The sequence below is a fragment of the Electrona antarctica genome (assembly GCF_951216825.1).
Source record: "Electrona antarctica genome assembly, chromosome: 2".
NCBI classification, from domain to species: Eukaryota; Metazoa; Chordata; class Actinopteri; order Myctophiformes; family Myctophidae; genus Electrona; species Electrona antarctica.
In genome coordinates this window covers 43,849,990-43,872,557 of record NC_136807.1, presented here as the reverse complement: position 1 = coordinate 43,872,557, position 22,568 = coordinate 43,849,990, and the positions used below count along the sequence as shown (strand labels likewise).

Below are 22,568 nucleotides of genomic sequence, written 5' to 3'. Positions count from 1 at the left end.
CGCCCGGCAGACACCAAAAACTATAGTTCTCAACAGGCCCGGAAATTGAGGCCTGGCCCTACCTGGGCCCTCATAAAACCCTCTACACTCAAGAGAATGTCCCCGCTACCACCCTTAGATCTCCATATATGGAGCTGACCTGTTCTAACATTCCATATGTTGATCTGACTTCAAACCCTGCGCCAGCGCTCGCCCAGCAGTCTGCCGTCAACAAGGCGGATGCGTGCACACGACCTCACCCTTTAGGGCAAGGTTGCTTCTCGCCCTTAGTCGTCTTACTGGTCTAAGTTAGGTGTGATTAAATATAATATTGTAATAACGCTCCAAATTAGGTTTGAGAGAGGACTTCATGTGTGACCCTAAAGACATGCCCTGACGATGAAGGAAAATTAAGATGGCATTCATTAAAAAAATATATAAAAAAGTAATCTAAAGTCAAATACAATTCAGTAAATCCATATTGACTCCTATCCCTATGTGATTATTGTCAAAACTCTTCAAAGGTATTCACACCCGTGTGAAGTGAGGGGCGCTCTTATCATCGTACATCCTCCATTCATTGTCAATGGGAATGTAATCTTTGTGTAGGACAAAAATAGCCGATTTGCTCGTCCACATATAGGATGTAAATTCTCCATTCATTGTCAATGGGAATTTAATGTTTGTGTAAGACGAAAATCTACACTGTAGCAGCTGAATATAGCCCCTCAAAAATAGTAAAACAAATATTTTTGATTTATTTTAAAGCTGTTTTGCAATAGGAGGGCTGCAGCCAGAGGCTATATGGCTATTTGAGCTTCCTTGGCATGACAAAGTGTGTGAACCCCTGTCGTACTCGTCATCCTTGGCTTGACGTGAGACACGTCACCCTCACCTCGCCAGTTGGAAGGCCCAGAAGAAAATAAAAAGGCAATATTTTTCTGTCACTTTTTCTTTCACTGATTGGAAACAGACATACCTCTGACTAAAACTGAGAGGAGGTAGGTCTTAAGTCATCCCCCCCATCCACCCACCCCCCTTCTGCCGTATACACCACTGTAGATGTGTGGCCCATTGTCTTGGCAACTGTGTCTAAATGTTTCTGACAGGTCTCAGTGTGAGGCAGAGTTCCTGGCTTTAGCTGTCAGGCTTTTTTTCCATCTTCCCCATCTCCGCTTCTCCACCGTATACCACTCCTGACCAGTAGATGGCGATATTAATCTTCTTTGGTACTGCCCAGGCCTTGAAATGGCCTAGCCATTCTCACCAACATTCTCTCTCTCTCTCTCTCTCTCTCTCTCTCTCTCTCTCTCTCTCTCTCTCTCTCTCTCTCTCTCTGTCTCTCTGTCTGTCTCTCTCTCTCTGTCTGTCTGTCTGTCTCTCTCTCTCTGTCTGTCTCTCTCTCTCTCTCTCTGTCTGTGTCTCTCAGTCTGTCTGCCTCTCTCTCTGTCTCTGTCCCTCTGTCTCTCTCTCTCTGTCTCTCTCTCTCTGTCTGTGTCTCTCAGTCTGTCTGTCTGCCTCTCTCTCTCTCTCTCTCTCTCTCTCTGTCTCTCTCTGTCTGTCTGTCTGTCTCTCTCTCTCTGTCTCTCTCTGTCTGTCTGTCTCTCTCTCTCTGTCTGTGTCTCTCAGTCTGTCTGCCTCTCTCTTTCTCTTTCTCTGTCTGTCTGTCTGTCTGTCTGTCTGTCTGTCTGTCTGTCTGTCTGTCTGTCTGTCTGTCTGTCTGTCTGTCTGTCTGTCTGTCTGTCTGTCTGTCTGTCTGTCTGTCTGTCTGTCTGTCTGTCTGTCTGTCTGTCTGTCTGTCTGTCTGTCTCTCTCTGTCTGTGTCTCTCAGTCTGTCTGCCTCTCTCTGTAAAGAGGGGTTTTTCACCCCTTGTGGAGGGGTCATGCTTCCAATTCCTAACCCCCCCTTTGAAGACCATGAAATTGTTGATCCAAGACGCACGATTAGCGCATTCAGGCTATTGACTGGCGAGGGGTTGACGCGAGATTATAATGTCACCGGAATGTCACAATCTGTCTGGCTTGTCGTTGTGGGCATCCTCTCATCCTGTGTCACAGTGCACTGGAGAAGGAATCATTTGATCAATAGAAGGAACACCTCTCCCTATTGTCACTGGCCTCTCCATTGTGGCTTGATTAGACATCTTGGCAGACAGGGATGACTGCACTCCAAACTGATGCCAGCTTGCTGCGTCTTTGGCCCTGCAAGCTCTCGGTCATTTGCCTATTGCCGTGGCTTCCTGCAAGTTGCTTTTTGTGTGTGTGTGTGTGTGTGGGACGCGTGCGTGCGTGCGTGCGTGCGTGCGTGCGTGCGTGCGTGCGTGCATGTGTGTGTTTGTGAGTGGGTGTTGCACGGAGAGGAGTGGTGTGGCTTAACATAGAGGGATAGGCTTGTCACTGTAAGTTGCTGGAGACGAAGGCGGCTCTTCTCCTGTCACCACAGCAGAACTTCTGTGGTGCGTCGTCTGGACACAAGCTCCACGTTGTTCGCTACTGGTGCCGCTTGCGTTTTGCCTCAATCAAGTAATTGGTTGTGAAAGGCCACGGGAGACTTGATGATATGAAGGACACGTTACTGAGCGATGGCAGCTCCAAGAATGCCTTTGTGCTTCTTTGCTTACATGTCGTTCAGAGTATTGCTGGTTTTGTTTTCGTTTCAGTTCCACGAAAGTACTTGGAAAGACCTAATCCATATGAATTACTTCACTGACGCTAAAAGCTCATATTGTTGCTGCAATATTGATGTATTTCTTAAGTCTAAACTAGTTTAAAAAGCAGGTGGCCTGCGCACATCCAGTTCCTGGCTGGTGCTGGACTAAGGGAGAAGAAAGTAGTCCGCACACAGGCTTTCTCCAAAGGTGTTTTATTTTATTTAAAACACCATACATTTTAAGACACAACGTTTCGGCCGCGAACGGCCTTCATCAGGTAGCCATCCTGGTTGGATTGCTTTTCCAGAATGTGCTAAACTGAGAGGCACTGTTGGGCAATAAACAATAAAAAATAGTTTTCATCCTCAAATATCTCTAAAATAAGTAAGTTTTAGTCTGTTACTTTTTCGTCCAATGTTACAGACTGTTTAAACAAACGTACTGTTTACATTTAAACGGTAGTATCATTTTGTATGAGTTATTGTCACTTAGGCTACTGTATCCTCAAAAAAGTATTTGTGTTAATCACTTTAACAACAACAAAAACTTAAATTATTTCAGAAATAGCCGATCTACAAGGTCACTGTATGTTGCATTGTGACGCACTGTGAGCCTGTAAATATCTTTTCTTTTTTTTCCTTCTTTTTTTCCTTCGAATTCTTGCATTTATTTATTTGTGTCTTTCTATAATAACATGCCCCCAAAAATTGCGATGCCAGCGTTAAAGTGGTTCATAATAATTAGTCTGAATTCCTACACATTATGAAGGCATTTTCAGTGCATTTCTCCTGAAATGAAGTTGCATTGCGAGCCAGACGGTGTCTAGTGATGCTCATTCCCAGTACTAACGGGACTGCTTGTCACCGAATGTCATCATTGACTGTAAAAGGAAAAAAAAAAAAAAAGCTTCGAATTACAGGAAAGAGGCACTGCATTAAAGAACAAAGGAGATCGATGGCAGTACATTAAATTTTATGCGAATGAAAAAAAAAAATCAACTAATTAAAATTGATTACTCCTGCTTTGTAAAAGTGTTTCTGAATTAAATTATTGTATGAAAACATTTTGACCAATCGAGGAGCCGAGGAAGTATCCATTACTGGATTGCAGCTGAGAAGGGGGCTGGAATGTTTTGTGGGTGGCTGAGTAGTTTGTTGTGCTCCACCGCTGCCTCGCCAGCACCTCCCCCCCCCCCCCTTTTCCACCCCTTCCATCCCCATTCACTGCTAAAGTGCCACGGTTTAATCTCTGATGACCCTTATCTCTCAGAGCGGCCCCAGCCTCCATGGTTTGGGCCTTTTACCTGAATTAAAAGGAATTTGTGGGCTATACAAGCCAGTCTTTTTGGCTAAAGTGAGTGAAAGTGAGGTGTCACTGACAGAGGCAGCTCTCTTTAGTCATCGGGACTCACTAGGCCCCCGTGGGGATGTCCTTATCCAAACAGTCATCTGTCTCTGCAGTTTAGCAAGGAGCAGGGCGACCCTGCGCTGGAAAATACGGAGTTTTAGTTTGACTCCTGAGAGTGTACAATAATACGTATCCAAAATGGACCCTTACTGATATATTTGTACACTCTCTGAGTTACAAATTGATAAATTAACACAGAATATTTTGCGGTGTAGAGTAGACGACCACACTTCACAATTACACATGGGAGAAATGTGGCTTAAACTGTAATCTGTTTCTCTCAGGACATTAATAAAAACTTGGTAGGATACTTGTACATTTCAGTTCATATAATTACATCACTAGGGAAGATATTAGATGATTCAGATACAAACTAGAAAAAGTGCCCTTCCGGGCACAGGTCTCCACCAGGAGGATAGGAGTGTGTGTGATGTTTGGCAAAATGTTTAGGAGGATGTTTTTTTTGTTTTTGCAACAATTTTCTTCATTTTGTTGAGGAAATGCAGAGCCAGATCACTCATAGCATCTCTAAGGATAGAATTCTGGATGAGCAGGACATGTCCAGCATTTTGTACAAAACGGGCCACTCCTGAAAACTTTGGAAGGCAATCTTAGCCAATCAGTGTACAATCTGAGAAATCCAACAGACTCGTCTTGATCACATGACTACAGAGATCATGTGTACCGTTTGCCATTTCTTCATACGCCTTTGATGGCAATTGGATGATTTGAGGCATTTTGTTCCAAAAATGTGTTTTGCAAAAATCAACCTGTTGGTGGCGCTATAACAGGCCAATGTGAAAAGGGTGGGATATATTCCTCAGCCTAGTAAGAAAATGTGTGAAAGATTTCACGTAAATTGCATGCTGCGTTCATGATTTGAGGCTTTTGTTCAAAACGGGGCAATCTTGCAAACTGTGAAAGCCAATTATAACCAATTAGGATGGAATATGAAATATGGGACAGATCCAACTTGAGCACATGACCATAGAGATACTGTGTAACGATTTGTGAGATTTTTGAACAGAATCTGGAGGAGTAATATCAAAAAATGTGTTTTACAAAAGTCGGCCTCCTGGTGGCGCTATAAAAGGCAGATGCGGAAAATGCAGGTCAAAGGTTTGTCCTCGGCCTCTGGGGAGTGTGCATGCAACATTTCACGCAGATCGGTGCAGTTTTAGGTAAAAATGTGAAAAGCTGCCTCATGGTGGCGCTATAACAGGCCGTTCTGGAAAATGTGGGGCAGAGGTTCATCGTTGGCATCCAGGGAGTGTGTGTGCAAAGTTTGGCATCGACCGGGTTAACGGTGCCGGAGATTAGCTGTTCACAGACGGACGGAAGGACGGAAGGACGGAAGGAAGGACGGACACACACACGGACGGAGTGCAAAACATACTCTCTCCCCATGCCTTCGGCCTGGTGGAGACAATAAAACAATCTTGTCATATCACACGATTCCAAATGTAAACTAGAAAAGTGTGCACCCCGGAGCGCAGATCCCCACCAGGCCGGGTTGCCTACCCTGGGCTGTGTTTCGAAATGGTATAGTGACACTGTGAGGATGATTTGAAACATTTGGGGGGCCAGATCTTCCTTGGACTGCTAGGAGTATGTGTGCAGAGTTTCACACCAATCTGACAAATGCTTTCATTATGTGTGGCTTGTTGTGTTAAACGGGCCCCTCCTGCAAACTTCGAAAGCCAATTATAGCCGGTGGGAATGGAATCTGATTATCTGAACGATCTGACAGATACGTCTTCCTCACATACAGACATAAGGTGTATCAATCTGGCTGAGGTTTGGACAAAGTCTGTAGAAGTAGTAGTCGCAAATATATTGTCAGGTGGAAATGGGCGTGGCCTATACGGGGAGTTGCGTCATCGGGTGGGTTTATTATGACCTATGGTTCAATAGTTATTGGCCAAAAGGCAAATCGGCTGTTGTTGCGCAACCATGAGGCCAATTTGAAGAAATTAGACTGACATTTCTTCCTATCCCACTACCAGAATCAGAAAAGGGTCAACGTGGTGTGTCAGGTTGCTAGGGCTGAGCTAACCAGCAACCAACCACTTGCCTCCACACTTCCACAGACTATTCATAAGTACTCTGCCAAGGTTCTAGGCTTATTATCACGCCCTCAATGTCTTCACATATTGTACAGTTAATATAAAATGCATTATTCAGGCACATTTCAGCCACCTCTTTTGCCCATTAGGACCACTGTACGCAGCACCTATCAGCGACGTGCACCTATGGTAACATTTCTTTTTTACCTATTTTCTTTGGACCTAGAGCGTTCTAGTAGTGAGACTGTATGTCAAAAGCCTCACCGTAATAGCACCATGATTCCGCCCTGGCTCATAAGGAAGAACACTGTTGTAGAACGACGTGAGGAGGATGCAGGTGTCCAGAATTTCTTCAAGCGACAGAGGCTTGCATTGCTTAGTCACTACTACTAATTGACTATTTTATTAACAGTTTGATATTAATATATTGGTAGTCGGCATGCAGCCCTGAGAGGCTCCTATATGTTGAGGCTCCCGGAAGAATGCTCTACTTCCCCATTTTTTTGATTTGACCACCAACAGTTGCTGGTGGTCAAAATGCGGAAGTGCTAAGGAGCGCTCTGTGTTAAACCCCAGCTGCGTGGGGTTTACTCGTGCTAAATGCACAAGCCTGCCTGCAGTTCCAGCATTGACTAGTAGGGGCGGTGGCTTTAATGTTGGCCAGCCGCTCTGGGGGCTTGGATCTCACCAGTTGCCGGGGGCTCATCAGGAAGTGTAGTATCCAGTTGCCATGGATGGGTGACTGAGCTTTTTGTTGAGCCTGGTAGGAACTATTGTGTTGAATGCTGAACTGTAGTCCACGAACAGCATTCGGATGCATCTAATCCCCCATCATCTGTTCCCCTCATTGTCACTGGATCTGTTTTGACGATATGCAAATTGCCAGTCCAGTGAGGCAGGTAGCATGGCATTTAGTTTCTCGATTGGCATTTCCAATCTCTCAAAGAATTATCATGTTTTTTTTTATGAGCCTTTTCCTTTCATATTGTTGCTGTTGGGCAGAAACCTTGAATGACCAAAACGATAACTTTTCAGGAAATGGAAAAAAGAAAGTATTCAAATTGCTCTAATGTAGTTATTATTTTGTCACAAGCTCTTGTTTATACTTCACATGTATTTATAAAGCCCACAGACAAACTTAACCACTTTAACGGTAGGGTAAGTGATTTTCTTTGGTTAAAATAAGTGTTAAAAAGCTCTATATTGTGATAGTACTCATTGCTATATAGTGTTTGTTCAGTAACAGTGAACAGAGTCTCCATGTATCTCCATCTTTTTGTTAACCTGGGATACCAGTTTTATCCATCAGGATAGAGAACGCAGTCAGGATACAGATTAAACAAGTGGATTGTAAGTAATGACACAAAGAAATGAGCAGACAAAATTAGAACTCGAACACTAAACATTAACCCATTTAGTCCATAGGACGTGTGGAAACGCCATAGCTAATCCAACCGATGGATTGCGAGGACATGTATACACCTAGCGTATTTTCATTGATATCAAACAAGAGAAAAATATTCAGATTTTTTGTCTTTTGGGGGGGGGGGGGGGGGGGGGGGGGGGTGGCCTCTCCTTCTGCACCATACTCCTTGCTGTTCGCTCATGCGCGGTCCCGTTCACTTCCCTGTTTACCGCTCAGAAAGAATGCCTCGTATCTCCTAATCTAGGGAGCTCTCCGTGGTTTTGACCAGATGGATACTAAGCTTTTCATTTCTGACTTCAACATGCCTTATCGTAATCATAGCGAGGTAAGCAAGCTACATTATTCCTCCCGGTTTTTGTACGGAACGGAAGGGGGGGGGGGTGGGCTTTCAGAGTAAAAGCTGCCATATCTGCGCGGCACCTTGAGCTGCTATTTTGAAAGAAATCCCGGCGCTGATTGTGTGTTAATCTCATAAATAGCTACTCTCTCCTGATTGGCTAAAATTGTGTCACCTACCTGAAAATGTATTTTCTGTTCATTAAAGAACTGGAGAGACATGGAGACCCCTGTTACTGAACACTCTATAGCAATGATTACTATCAGAATATTGTGATTTCATCTTTTAACAAAAAACTTTTTTTTGTTTTAACCAAAAAATATCACCTACCCTACCTTTAAACTTGGCGTCCATATTTTGGGCATGTCTTTATAGTTGAAAAAGTTTCAAACAATTAAAAGAATAGACACATATCTTTATTAAGCTCACAACTTTTGGCATGCTGCGTCCCAATATGATGTGAGATTGTGGCTATTTCCTCCCCTTTTGCGCAACACTGCCATACAACAAAGTATAACAGGACATTCATTCATGAAAAAACAAAAAAACAAAGATGAAATATGGAGATACAAGGTTTTTTCCTGACGGTGATGATATTATCTGTACAATGGACCACAGTGCAAAAAGCCAGTGTGTGATCCTTTTATCTTAACCTTTGACTATACTATCTGGATTGTTAATAAATATTCAATTAATCAATATAAAAAGTATATCCTAAACTTTCCTATCCTGGCAGAATGTGTTCTTGAAAACACATGGAAGTAAGAAAAATGACTTGGCTGCTAAAACATTTTCTCTATCTTTGTGCTGAAATGATACTAAAGAGGGAAGGAGGTTGACACATTTTATACAGTTTCTGCTTTTTAGGTAAATTAGCCTATACCTCCAGGGCTTTATTATATACAGTATGTATTGTGCATGCAAGTATTTGCTCACTAATCCACGTATACTGTAGTTTCACCAGCTTAATCAGTCTTCACATGTTTTTGTCCTTCGAGGTTGAACAGCACGGATCCAGTCAACTCTTCCATGTTAAAGGACCACTTCACCACTTTTCAACATCTCTTCCTATAATTGGTCCTAACTAATGTTCATGATAAAATACCACAATCTTTTCCTACTCAGTCTGTGTCTCATAGGAGGGCTGTGGGCAGTTCAGAAACTGCCCACCTAGCTAATAGAAACGGCAGGCTTTCTTTTCCTGAAAAGTTGCAATGCAAAAGTTGAAGCCATCGTTCTCACGATAATACAAATCTAAATATATTTTAAAACAAATCTTGTTTAAAAAAAAATCTGCCTAATGATGATGTCACTGGTGGACGGGTGTCCGAACTGCCCAAAGCCCTCCTATGAGACACAGACTGAGTAGGACAAAATTGTGGTGTTTTATCATGAACATTAGTGAGGACCAATTATATGAAGAGATGTTGAAAAGTGGTGAAGTGGTCCTTTAATGGAGAAAGGCCTGATAGGGGGAACTGCTACCGAATGGAAAGTTTGGTCTGAACATGCGATGCTCTTAAAAGAACCTGGTTTCCATGCAACCCCCCCTACCCCCTGCCCCCCTTCTTCCTATTTGTCTGCAAAACTTGTGTAATATGCTGTTGATGTCATGTTTGTAGCCGTGCCCACGGGGCTACGTTGTCACCATGTAGCACTGTGTGTTATTTTTAAACCTCAACATCAATGAAGGTTTCCATGACCCTCTTTTTTTCATCCATTGAAACGTTGACTCTGACCTTTAATTTCAGAAGTTAGGCCATTCAATAAAGATTAACCGCATTTTGGGGGTTGTAAGGTTCGGAGGACCAGCCTACTGTGTACTGCACTGTATTGTACTGCATCCCCCTGAGCATTATAACAGATGCACAACTAGGACTGTATTAGTTTGTCTGTCATTAGTCATAGGACAAGCCTCACATTTCGCCAATGCTCCTTTTTTATCCAAGTTTATTAGTGCCAAAGTTGGGTTCTGGTAAAGATCACTCACGGTAATGCTTCGTAAAGTAGCTAGTCTCGGTTTTGCCAGTGGTTCTCGAGTTTATTTTGTATACATGCCACATAGGCACAGATCTCACGATATCATGGGCTCATGGCTGCATGTCATCCCTCCTTTGAAATGGTCTTGAAAGTTAAAAGTAGCTGTCGAGAGCAGTGTTATCCTTCATTTTTTTATATATCAAATCAATGAATTTACATGAAAATGAACAAAACCAGGAAAGCATCTGTGTAATTTTAGATTTTTGCGTTGCACATGCATAAAGTGAGTGGCAAATCGAGTGGCAAAGTGAGTTTAATGTCGTTTAATGCAATCTTATAGGAGGCCTATGAGATTGCCTCTCAGTCGGAAGGCTCATCGGGAGCATTGGGATTCAGCTTCTTGCTCAAGGACTCTAACTCTGGGGGAGCCCGAGATCGAACCGGGAACCTTCCGTTTCCCAAGCGGCCGCTCCACCTGGCACTAAGCCACTGCCACCCACCCCAATTAAAAATGGAATAGTCCTCATTAGCTATTTAAGCCCTATTTTATACTTTGTCTTACAAGAGTGTCACACAAAAATATATAAAATTGATGATAAGTAGCTCCCAACACACCATTGTGAACTTGTGTATTGAACATTTTCACTGTTTTCACTGTTGCACCCTGACTCTATAGACTAGACTAGACTGGAGCACTGCCTCACAGGACAGAACAAGAAGCCAGGAGCCGATGGTGTAAGGTCACGTCACACTGTTTGAACTCCAGTGTAGCCAGTGGTGTCTGCGCTAGTGTAGACGTGAAAGCTTAGCTAAACGGTTAGTTCTACACCTCTCTTTCCCTCACTCCGGGTCACTAATTCCTTCCCATGAGGCCAAGCGCCCTCGGCTAAAGGTCACATTAGGCGTAAAAGATGTCACAATTAGAAGGGCATTTAAATCTGTTCTCGTTAAAAAGATTAAAAAGCACTGTTGGTCACATAAAGGAGAACATACGAGACAAAGAGGAAATGCAAAATTGCATTAAAACAGTGTTCTCTTTTTTATTATTCAGGGTTCTGGTATCGGAAAGGTATTGGGTTATGGCATTTAAGACGGACTGATAGCGAGTCACCCGTTGAAAGCACCTAATTAATATAGAGCTTCATTTTTCGCTGTCTCTCTCTTTCTCTCTCTTTTAGTCTGCCAAACCTTTGTTTGGGGAGGGCTGGAATTTGAGACTTGCGTAACGTAATTTCTAGCATGTCTATCAGCCTGTTATTATATCAGGGGCACTTCTCCACAAATGTACAGGCCAGGGCAATTTGGAATGAATTGATTCACACTGAGACTGAATCCTATACTTGCTAATGATTTCCTTTTAGACCCTCCATTGTTGCCCCCCTTGGCTGAGAGTTCTACCATCCACTCTGAGTGTCTTCATTATTGCAGACAAATGTACACACATTGCGTACCTTTTGTAGAATAGATAGCCTTGGATTAGGGAGTGTTTAAAGCCTGCAAATTAATTTTTATTGAACAAAAAATGTGACACGAATGGGTCTTTCTTCACTTTTTGAATTGTCCCATATGCATTATGTTGCCTTGCTGTATATATCTTGAGCAGCAGAGTGGAATATGGAGTATGAGTGGACCTTTGGCTGTTAATGCATTTACTGCTCACATCTTAAAGGCCCATTGGTTTGGGGAAGTGGCTCGGACCGGAGTTATACAACAGACAACAAGCTCTAAAGAGCAGCGAGTTGCAAAATGCTGCGTCACTACATTATGGCACTATATGAATGATAACCGTTGGTTACAAGTAAGTAAGGATGCTTGCACCTGGATATCCAAAAGTGAAAGGAGCATACTTGAAGCTCAAGTTGGCCCACTGCAAACTGTTTATATATGTAGGCCTACTGTATGTATTTATTTATATTTTTTATTTTGTATTTTTTTTCCCCCCACTATTGTGACCACATGGAATTATAGAGCAAGCGATCCCTTTTTTATCTGCTGTAGTTCAAAAGTTGCTCTTCAGAGTTCATCTGTTCAGTCTTTTCAACTTCAAATACTGCTAAAGCATCATTGGTTCTCAAGTCGGGGACCCCCAAAATGATATGCATTTAGCCATGGACCCCCATTGTGCCAGGGACCTCTAGCCATGGACCCCCATTGTGCCAGGGACCTCTAGAAGCAAAGATTTGAGTTCAAAATGTTTGCACAAATGTGAGACACAAATGCACAAATGTGAGAACCACTGAGCTAAAGGAAACTACTCCATTCTATACTGCCATATCCACTTGGAAGTCAGTATTTTAACTCGCTTCCTGAAATCGATCTAGCATTTTACAGCTGAAAAGTATTTGTTCCACAGCCATGTTATACTTCTGTGCTGTTACTAGTTAGAGCAAAAACACACGACTGGTTACATGTTTTCTATAAGCACCCAGCAGTGGAGTTCGAACATAATTTGATTTCATACTCATTGCTCACAGTTGAAGGTGGACAAAAAGAATCGCGAGTAATTTTGAGACAAGTGCATTTTTGCTCATTGTCCAATTCAAACTCAATAACATTGCCATAATCTTGTCCACTCATCAACTTCACTCTCTTTAAGTGTGTTGGTTAATGTTATCTTTTCCTATGATTGAGTTTTCGCCTCTTTTTCGGCTTTACCTGACACTTTATTGGTTATCCGGTTTGTAAAGATTATCGGTCTTAACACGGAGGCACTTTGGTGCATTAGCAGTTTCGTCTTTACAAGAAGCATGACAAAAAAAGAGATTAATAGTTACTGTATACTAGCCAAAAGGTATTTACTGTACCGGTATTCAGAAAGGCAGGGCACATCCATTACATTAATAATTGTTGATCTTTATGCTGCCAAACCAAGTGTGCAAGTGTTGTACTAACATGCAACCCGCCCCCTAAAAGCCCAATTGTGTGCTACCCTACACTATAACTGGGATGATCTATAAGTCAATAACAAGACAAGACTGAAATCTGCGCAATGCGGTTATAATTGATTGAGATGTCTGGGTGGAAGTTTCGCAAAGCAGCTATGTCATCTGCTAAGAAGTGCACTTTTCCTCTCCCAGAAGATCTGCCACTACAATTTTAACCAAATGGACATTTGCCTTATTAGTTTGCAGCTGAGCTAGCTGTGGTCTTTATTAAGATGTCATAGTTACGCCCATTAACATTGACAAAGAAAATTTTAGTCAATAGTATGGTATTGACAATTTAGGAAAATGTAAACAAGGATCACTAGTTCAGCAGATTCATCCACTATTAGGTAATTTGCTTCTCATAGGGGCCTGCATCATTCTCCTATTAACTGGAATGAATATTGTTATATTAGATTCTTTTCCCCCGCCTGCTTGTCATCCGCTTATTGCTGCCATAACCACAGCTAGTCGGGGCGTTTCGATACTCTGAAAGGCAAAAGCTTTTTCTGGGAGCAGAATGATGTTGTCTTGTTACCAAAGTGGGGGGTGTGTGTGTGTGTGTGTGTGTGTGTGTGTGTGTGTGTGTGTGTGTGTGTGTGTGTGTGTGTGTGTGTGTGTGTGTGTGTGTGTGTGTGTGTGTGTGTGTGTGTGTGTGTGTGTGTGTGTGTGTGTGTGTGTGTGTGTGTGTGTGTGTGTGTGTGTGTGTGTGTGTGTGTGTGTGTGTGTGTGTGTGTGTGTGTGTGTGTGTGTGTGTGTGTGTGTGACTGTGTGTGTGTGTGTGTGTGTTTACAGTATCCGTTGGCCCACAACATCAGTTGGGGGTTCACCATGCAAATGGTTTAATCTGCTTGTCACAATGAAGGTTCCGGGTGACTGCCTTTAATAAGCCCTCAGCATATAGAGATCCAGGAAATTCCTCTCCCCCTTGCGTAACCCGTATGTACAGCAAAGGTCATGGTAATGTCACAGTGACACGGGAGATTTGTGTCCCTAAATTTGTGGAGGCCTGTCTTTGGGGGAGAAAGAGTAGCTTTTGATCAAATTAATCATCTTCACGTTTTTGTTTTTGCTATGGTACTGTACTGTATATGGATGAATTGTGCTGCAGTGTAGTGTTCGGTGACTGTCTGACTAGATCTGTGGAAACTGTATGACATTTTGATTATGTGCACCTAACTGTACATACATTTGTGTGAAAAGGGTCGATAATCTTGTTTTTTTCCCTTCGTTTTTATCATGTAGCCTACTTGTCAATTCTGAAACTTTGCATGCGCGATTGATTTACCAATCTCCCCTGATATAGTGGTGCTTTTGTCACAGAAAAATAATCTTAAGTCTTTAGACTGCTAAACCTGCCCCGTGGATGAGTTTTGAAATGCAATTCTTTTGAATTGAAACAGCTTCATAGTATATGCAATGCATTACCCAAAACGGATTACCAGTGGCAGTGTGCTCAATCACTTTGTATCTTTCAACACTAAAAGAAAAGAGAGAGTAATCAAAACCTTTCAACCTATTAGAGGGATGACTTTTACAATTGAATCACGGGGACCACAGGTGCGATAATAAGTCATCTAAACGCTCCCCATCTTCCGTGTTCCCCTTTCTCTGTATTCTTTCATGTTTATCTATTTTCGGAGGCGCCGTGAAGTGGCGCCCACTTCAAATTTATGTTTTAATCCATTGAGACCTGGAACGCATCCATGTCACGTTAGCGTTTAACCACATTAACCATTAACCCATTTTGGGGCGGGAACCCGTTTTGGTGTTTTAAACATTGTTATAATTTAGCTATTGAAAAATAGCAGATCTACAAGCTCATAGCGCGCCACCGAGTGGCGCGCTATGAGCTTGTAGGTCTGCTATTTTTGAAAAATCGTTAAAATGTGCCTCAAATCTTTCCGAAAATTGTCATGATTTAGAAAACTTTTTTTTTTAAATTTCGACGTCAGGCCTGAATGGGTTAATGCCATTTGAGGATGATTTTTTTCCCTCCGTCCAATTCTAGGAAATGCATACCAGGGTGGAAAATTAAGGTGCATCTCGAAGGAAAACATAATAGAATCGATGAACGCTGTGCACTTAAAACTACTGATGTTCTGATGCCATTCAACGTTCTAGTGCATTAACGTTTCAAGTCATTACAACCTTCAGGCCGGGTGATTTGATCACGGCACGTTTTTAACTGGAAGAATTACAGAAGTTTTAGCCTAGGATTCAGAAGTTATTAGATACAAATGATCACCTCTGCATTAAGTATAGATTTTCTTCCCCTGCGCACTTAAGAGTGGAAGTTTGTCTTTAAGAGGGTAATAGCAAATTAAGCTCCATACTCCATTTGTCCGGCACTCTTGATGGGCTAATTTTATAACTGCTGATTTGTTCATTCCCCAGATTTAGCTGGAAAGTGGTCAGGTGGTCTTTCACCTCCTCACGGCTGGGGGAGTTGAAGCAATTGTCAGATGGAATCCATTTAAGCTCTTCATCCAGTTTTTTAACGAATATATTTCTTGTAGAATGCCTGGACTGTTATTTTGCACTGGACTGTTCTCGCATACACGGTCTACTGCTTTGTCACATTATCTCATTGCGAGAAATTAACCAATTTGTTGGTGTGTGTGTGTGTGTGTGTGTGTGTGTGCGCGTGCATATGTGTATTTCCAGATTGTCACGGCTGTGAAATTCCTACAGAACCCAAAAGTACGCGAGAGTCCACTGGCCACCAGAAAAGCCTTCCTGAAGAAAAAAGGTGAGAGTTGAAGTGAAGAAAGATATGCCCTCGAATTTGATTACTGTTGGTCTTTGCTGGGTGAATATTACATACTGCAGTCTACGAATATAAAATGTCTATTACAATAGTCTAGCATATACACATGGTTAATGCTGCAACAGCATTGCTGCAACAGCATTAACAAAATCTATATTAAAACAATTAAATGCAAATCTCTTACAGTGATTGGACAGAGATGCACACCCAATGTCCCTTTTTGGGAGGCTTGATCTGTAGAGGTCAAAGGTTGTGGCCATATCTTTTTGCCCTGGGGGCTCAGATATGGGTCGATTTTAGCTGCAGAGTGCATGATTCAAGGCCCTCTGAATAAATGACCCACCAGTCGGGATGCTCCTTTGGGTTCAGGAAAATTAATATTGACAAAACCCCTCTGCATTTTCAATGGAATTATCAATATTACCTTCCAGCATTTTAAGCCTTTTACTTAATTTAACTGTTGTCGTAAATGTGAGGCATGACACAGGAAGGTTGGTGTGTTAGATATAGGGAGGATGGATGCGTTTGCTGGCTCATCAGTTTCTTTGCACGAGATTGAGATTATTTCTACATACTAGAGAATCGTTTGATAAAATAAGGCTACAAGACGGCACCATCACTCTCGGGGCTCATTTATGTCAAGGCAAAATATAATCAAATTGTTTGGTACTCCAAAAGAAGAGGAGACTCGTGCTGAAGGTGCTTTGCCTTTTTTTTTTCTTCCTTTTCTCAAATAGGTCTTTGATTAAAGAATGGTAGCTTTACCTCAGATAAACTACCCTTAGCGGCGAGTGCTTCTCTTTCAATTCTTCACAAAACAGTTCAGTACTTGGGGGACTAATTCATCGGCAGAGCTTAGGGACTTTGCCTCTATCATTAGAGCAGCCCAGCAGTGAAAAGTGAGCCTAAAAGCTCCATGACTGGGGAAGGTAACCTGAAACCAAATCCATGGTTGCCGGCTGCTGCTACACACGTCTCATCTGGCCCTAATGACTCTTGATATCTTTTGAAATGTCCCTGTCTTTGCGTCTCGTTATTGACATCTAAGGCATGTTCAATCCACCATTGGTTATCTCAAATTCGATAAAGGGCTCGTCAATAGCAAATGACGTCATCCGCTACTTTGTCACAATTCCTTCTTCTTACTTTTAGCTTTGTTCTGAACTCTGCCAAGCTCCAGAAAATGGTTCCTTCTTACTGCACTTTAAGTATATGAAATATGTATGATGCTTTAATGGCGGATTTATTTTGGAAAGTAATTTCCACTCTGGATCTTAACGGAAAGTCTTTATTTGCATAAGGGCATTGATCCAAGCGAGAGAGGGTAAAGATGGGAGAAAATGGAGTAACAAAACACTAAGCACAACCTGCTGTTTGCCAAATTGCTTGGACGAGGTATTCATTGGGTGATTAATGAGTTGTATGGTAAACTTGTGCAACAATCTACCCATGAGATAACATGATGTCAGCCCATTCAAATGGGGAAACAAGCTAAGGGAGGTGTGCACACCAATGTTATGGAGGTGCTGAAAACTCAAAACGGAGAGTAAAATAAGTCAAAAGAAGTCACACAACTCGTGTAACTATGTGTATGTTACAGATTGCCTCATGTCAGCAGAAGGCCATTTTGACTTAGCCTTACAACGAACAATGCAGTTATTATGTCACAGTGCTGTATGATTCTGTCAGTTCCTTGTGAGAGTTGAAGGTTAAGAAAACCAATCCTTTCATATCAAGTCAGTTTGAGATAAAAATGGTTTATCTCTTCTTCTTATTATTATTCATGTATTCCTATTTACTTTGGTGTTGAGTTAAAAGCACAGTTAAACTTTACAGGTTATAGCCTAGTTACCTTGTGAAGAAAATGGATTTTGGTAATGTATAGAATTATTATATATATTTTTTAATGCAAACTTCATGTTGCTTTTACTATTTTAATTGTGACAATAGTAACGTATCAGCGTGTCATTGTAAACAGACTAGGGTTCTGTAATTCTATACATTGGCAGAATCCGCTTTGTTAGCGCTGTGTGCCAAAAGTGTGACTTTTCGAGGCCCGTTTCACAGTGCAAGGTAAGTAAATGGGGAGAATGTGTTGGATCATCAATTTTTAATCTACGGAGCAACTATTGAAGATACCTGGCCCATATTTTTGAGTCGGATCATGGCAAGGTAACTACACAACCCAAACCTCTACCAAAGTTTAATTGTGCTTTAAATTAACCACATTCCTGTGCTGTTATTACTGACCCCCCCCAAACGATGATTTCTGCTGTGGGTAAAATTACTAGAGTAGGAAGAGCCCAGCTGGTCCACTCCGCTTTAAGTAAAGAACATGATGACAGTTGGTTCATCGTCCGTCTCATTTCATCCGTTGAGCCAAAGTTAGACATAACGGCGGACATGGTGACGGACCAAGAGTCATGGCCCACTTATTCCTTCATATGTACCCAGCCTAGCGTACTGTCCTCTCAACCTTTTGACCCCGAAACTCAATCATCCTCATGCTCCGTCCTGCCACCACAGCAAATATGTCAGTCTTAATTTCTAATGCAGAGTAATGTCATATTTATGTAAATACTTCTGGATTTTACTCTATATTAACAGCCAGAAATGTCAAAGCACACATAAAATGAAACAATACCATCTCCCGGTAGAGTGGAATTTAAATTGGATTCCTCTTGCCGGCAGTACTTACGCTGGCTAGCTGATGAAGGGGAAAATAGGCCGCACTTTGATTGCATGTTGCAGAATCTTTACACAATAATCTCGCCAGAGCATATTATTTCCCTGCATATTTGTGCCCTAATCTGCACTGAAGGATGTCTCTCTGGTTGCATCTCCTGTTTTTTTTCTGAACAGATCCTAATAGTCTGGTTTATTTCAATATTCATTGAAAAATGTAATTTTCTATTTTCTTCCCAGCTGTCAATTTCATGATATGAATTGGCAATTATGGACTCCAATATTTATAGCTTTTCTTCTTCCTCCAGTCCTTGTTGAATAAACTGCCAAAATATTGAAACTTTGTCACATAGAACTTAATATAAATCAAGATTTATACGCAGAGATTGACTTCCTCCTCCGCCTCCTACTGTTGACAGTGTGGCTATTGAGTGGGAAATGACTTGCATTTAATGTGTCTTACCAAAGAGTGCCGTCTTAAAGCAATTTTGGGCTTTGCCAAGATCAAGTAAATTTGAGTGTGTTGGAGTGAAATGTAATGTGTTTCTGCCTCATCTTGAGTCTCATCTCGTGAATTATGCCATCCATGTCCCCTACAATTAACAGATGTGTCATTTAACAAGCTTAGGGACTCATTTTGGCACTTCCATTCGAATCTCAACAATTAGCAATCCCACATATAATTACAAAAGCGGGGGAAAAAGTAATTCTCAGGACAACAACATTTTCCATCCTTCAACATGTCGCGTCGTCCTGGCCAACAGCCGACAAGCAAATAACCTAGCACAGTACAGTTCATCACAAACATGGGTGTCAGTAGATTGTAACATTACAGTTAGATTCTTCTTAAGTGTGATGAATGTAGACAGTGCATTCTGCCAGTGAGACTTAAATGGAAGTTTGACTTGTTCCTTTGTATTTCTCCCGCCAGAATGACCTAGTTGTTCTTGACTTAACCAATTTAGGCCTGACGTCGAAATTTAAAAAAAAAAGTTTTCTAAATCATGACAATTTTCTGAAAGATTTGAGGCACATTTTAACGATTTTTCAAAAATAGCAGATCTACAAGTTCATAGCGCGCCACTCGGTGGCGCGCTATGAGCTTGTAGATCTGCTATTTTTCAATAGCTCAATTATAACATAATGTATGTAACACCAAAAGGGGTTCCCGCCCAAAATTGGTTAAAAATAATGCTAATGTCTTTCACCCTGAGTAGAGGGCCAGTGATCAAGGGTCATGGGGAGCACAGGTGGGGCTGATGGTCTATATTACCATACCTAGGTATGAAGGTAAGGGGAAGGATAAGGTTCATCATCCCCAATATTAATGGGATGTTGTTTGCAAGTGGGGTTATGTGACTCACCTCTCGGACAAAAATGACAATGACCAAGGCCTGCGTGGAAGGTAAAGGGATTGATGTGGTTATAAATTACTCTACGGCGCCACCTAGCCCGGGCCTTGCCTACTTTGTCATCAGTACAAGGTGATAAAGCAGGGAAATGAGAGCAGAGTCGCCTTTTTTAATACATAAATGAATACGCTATGAGAGTGGTCATTATTTAGGGCATGCCATTCTCGAGCAGCTGTAGTACTACAACCAAATGACATGTAGAATCTCGTTTGCCAGTGCACGGCGTGAGAAGATGGTTTGAAGTTGCTTTCCGGGGCTCTCAATAACCCACTGACCTCCATCTATTTATGACCCCATGACATGTATTTTTCTTTTTTCTTTTTCTAAATGTGATATTCAAAATGTAAGTAATTCCCACTCAAGGGCAACTTCATAATTCAGGCCTTGGAGGACAGTGAAAAAGGCATTCACCTTTTACCACCCCAAAATATTTTAGTAAGCAATTTTTATAATTGGCTCTGCGGCCTGGGTCTTGACCCATAAAGTTCAGAAGTGCCAGAATTGGAGAAATGGATTTTCTGTAGGGGCCTCGGCCGCCTCTTTGCCCTTAAAAAGTGCCCAGAGAATAAGGTGCTCTGGAAATAGAGCCGTAAATAACGTGACGAGCAATGGGTTTTCCTTTAAATAAATACCGATCAGGTTTATGTTGAAAGACAATAGAAAACGTAGCCCAGATATGCAGTTTACAGTATTTATAGCTGTAATATCGAGGTGCCAGCACCGTAATTTCATGCCCCAATGAGAATGGCAAGGTCAAAGCAAATGCTTTTGCTGAGCATCTGCTAATACGGTGACTCATAAACAGGCGCCGCGTGTATCAGGTGCACCAAATAATACAGTATAATGAAATACAGAATAGCTTTCCATTATTGTTCTTTTTTACGGTGTCATCATTAGATGTAATTTATGTCTTAACCCATTTTGGGCGGGAACCCCTTTTGGTATTTTAAACATTATGTTATAATTTAGCTATTGAAAAATAGCAGATCTACAAGCTCATAGCGCGCCACCGAGTGGCGCGCTATGAACTTGTAGGTCTGCTATTTTTGAAAAATCGTTAAAATGTGCCTCAAATCTTTCAGAAAATTGTCATGATTTAGAAAACCCTTTCTTTTAAATTTTGACGTCGGGCCTGAATGGGTTAAGAAAAATCATCTCCCTGCAGGTCGATCCGAAATAGGGGTCCGGGGGGTCATTCCACAGGTAATTCTGCAGGAACCCGTAATAAATTTGACGATTCCTTGTTGTGTTCTTTGCCTTTTATATGTAAAACCCGAGTTTCACCTTGTTCTCTGTTTCCTTTATAAATGGATCTGAGAGGGCTTTCATTTGTTGTTGTCTTTCCCCTCGACAATAAACAGATCAGAGCCCCGCAACCCAGTCAAGTGAGCTGTAATTCGACAAGAAAACAGGTTTATGAATTTCCATGCATTTTATTTTGATGCCGGGGCGGGCGGGCGGGCGCGTGGGGGAGGGGCACGCTAGCTTCTTTTATTCTCCTATGCAAACAGCAGCATTAAAGAAATGAATAGCCATTATCATGTACATACATTAATCTTAACGCTAGCCCTAGAAGTTGTTTCCATTAAAACATTTCAAGGTGAAAAGGGAAGTAAGGGGGGGGGGGGGGGGGGGGCTTTACTTTATTTAGTTATTTATTTATTTGACATTTTGTGGAATAGAGATCTTGCATGTCTCTCACTCAATAGTCTGCCACCGTGTAGTCTGCTGTGGTCAGATGAATCGGGAGTCCGTCCGGGGACACATTATTGCTTATTGAACAGTGCAGCCCGACTGCACGAGCTCAGCACATGGCGCTAGCCACTTCCTGGCACTCAGGACCTGCCGTAGACGACAGGCGCTGGCCAATATTTGCCTTCAATTATTCAACAATTTTCATGGCCATTTGGAGTCCTTGAAGCATTTAAATAGGTGACGAGCCGGACCTCCCCTCTCTGGCATCAAGCCCTTAGTAGTGGGAGATTGTCCACAGATTTCTGCATGCTTTCGGACCTCATTGGCTAGAGTGGATTTGAATGAAGGTTAGGAACTGTGAACTGTTTAAGCTTGACTCTTATTTCTCTACTCTTTTCCTATATTAACCCCGCACTCTCAAATAATATGAATCATTTGTGTACATTTTCTTAAATCTCATTCAACTTGGGATGGGATGGGATTTTTTTTTTTTTTTAAGATTTTTTTTTTGCGGCTTACGCCTTTTATTGGTTTTTGAAGGGACAGACAGTAGGCTGACAGGAAACGGGAGAGAGATGGGGGAAGACATGCAGTAAAGGCCGTGTCGTGCTCGGGAGTCGAACCCGCGGCACACTGCGACTGGATTACCAGTCGGGTGCCCAGACGGTTACGCCACCGCCTGGGATGGGATGGGATTTGATCCTGCAGCTGCAGGTTTCAATAATTAATGTTATTTATCAATCAACGTGAGTGTTAGGCTCTACATGGGTGTTGTGAAGATCACCAAACGGGCATTTGACGATCACTCAGGGTATGCATGGGGACACGTAGAACCAAGAACAACTTAACTGTCTGGCAGGCAGGCATCTGTGACAAACATCTCTTTAACAGAATCTTCCCAGCGGCTCTCCCTCGCGGTGTAGGCAGCGTATATTGAGCATGTAAAGGATTCTATCCCAAGCCCATGGGAGCAGAACAAGTAAAAGGGCCTCTCAGCAAAGGGGTGTTTTCTGTCAGGAGGAAGCCCTGGGAAACCCAGGAAACACTGTCAAGGAAATGGGCCGGGAAATTATGTTAAAATGGTCATGAGAGAGTCTCTTAAGCTGCAGAGGGCCTTATAGCCTTGTAGTACAGTATAGACCCAGGCTGATGTTTCATCATAATATATACTGTACTTATCAATAAGTGAGACCTTGACAGCAGTCAGTTGATTTCAAATGAAGCGTCCCCAGTGCA

At 42.1% G+C, this 22,568-nt stretch overlaps 1 protein-coding gene across 2 annotated transcripts in view; it reads left to right on the top strand.

Moving 5' to 3' along the window:
* pex14 (peroxisomal biogenesis factor 14) overlaps positions 1–22,568 on the top strand; it is a 74,727-nt gene that overhangs the window by 17,804 nt on the left and 34,355 nt on the right. For both annotated transcript variants that reach the window (XR_013788643.1, XM_079490996.1), the window contains exon 3: positions 15,438–15,522. Coding sequence is in view for 1 of the 2 variants with exons in the window: in XM_079490996.1 (XP_079347122.1) it covers positions 15,438–15,522 (85 nt within the window). In the remaining variant the exon portion in view is untranslated. The remainder of the gene's footprint in view (positions 1–15,437; positions 15,523–22,568) is intronic.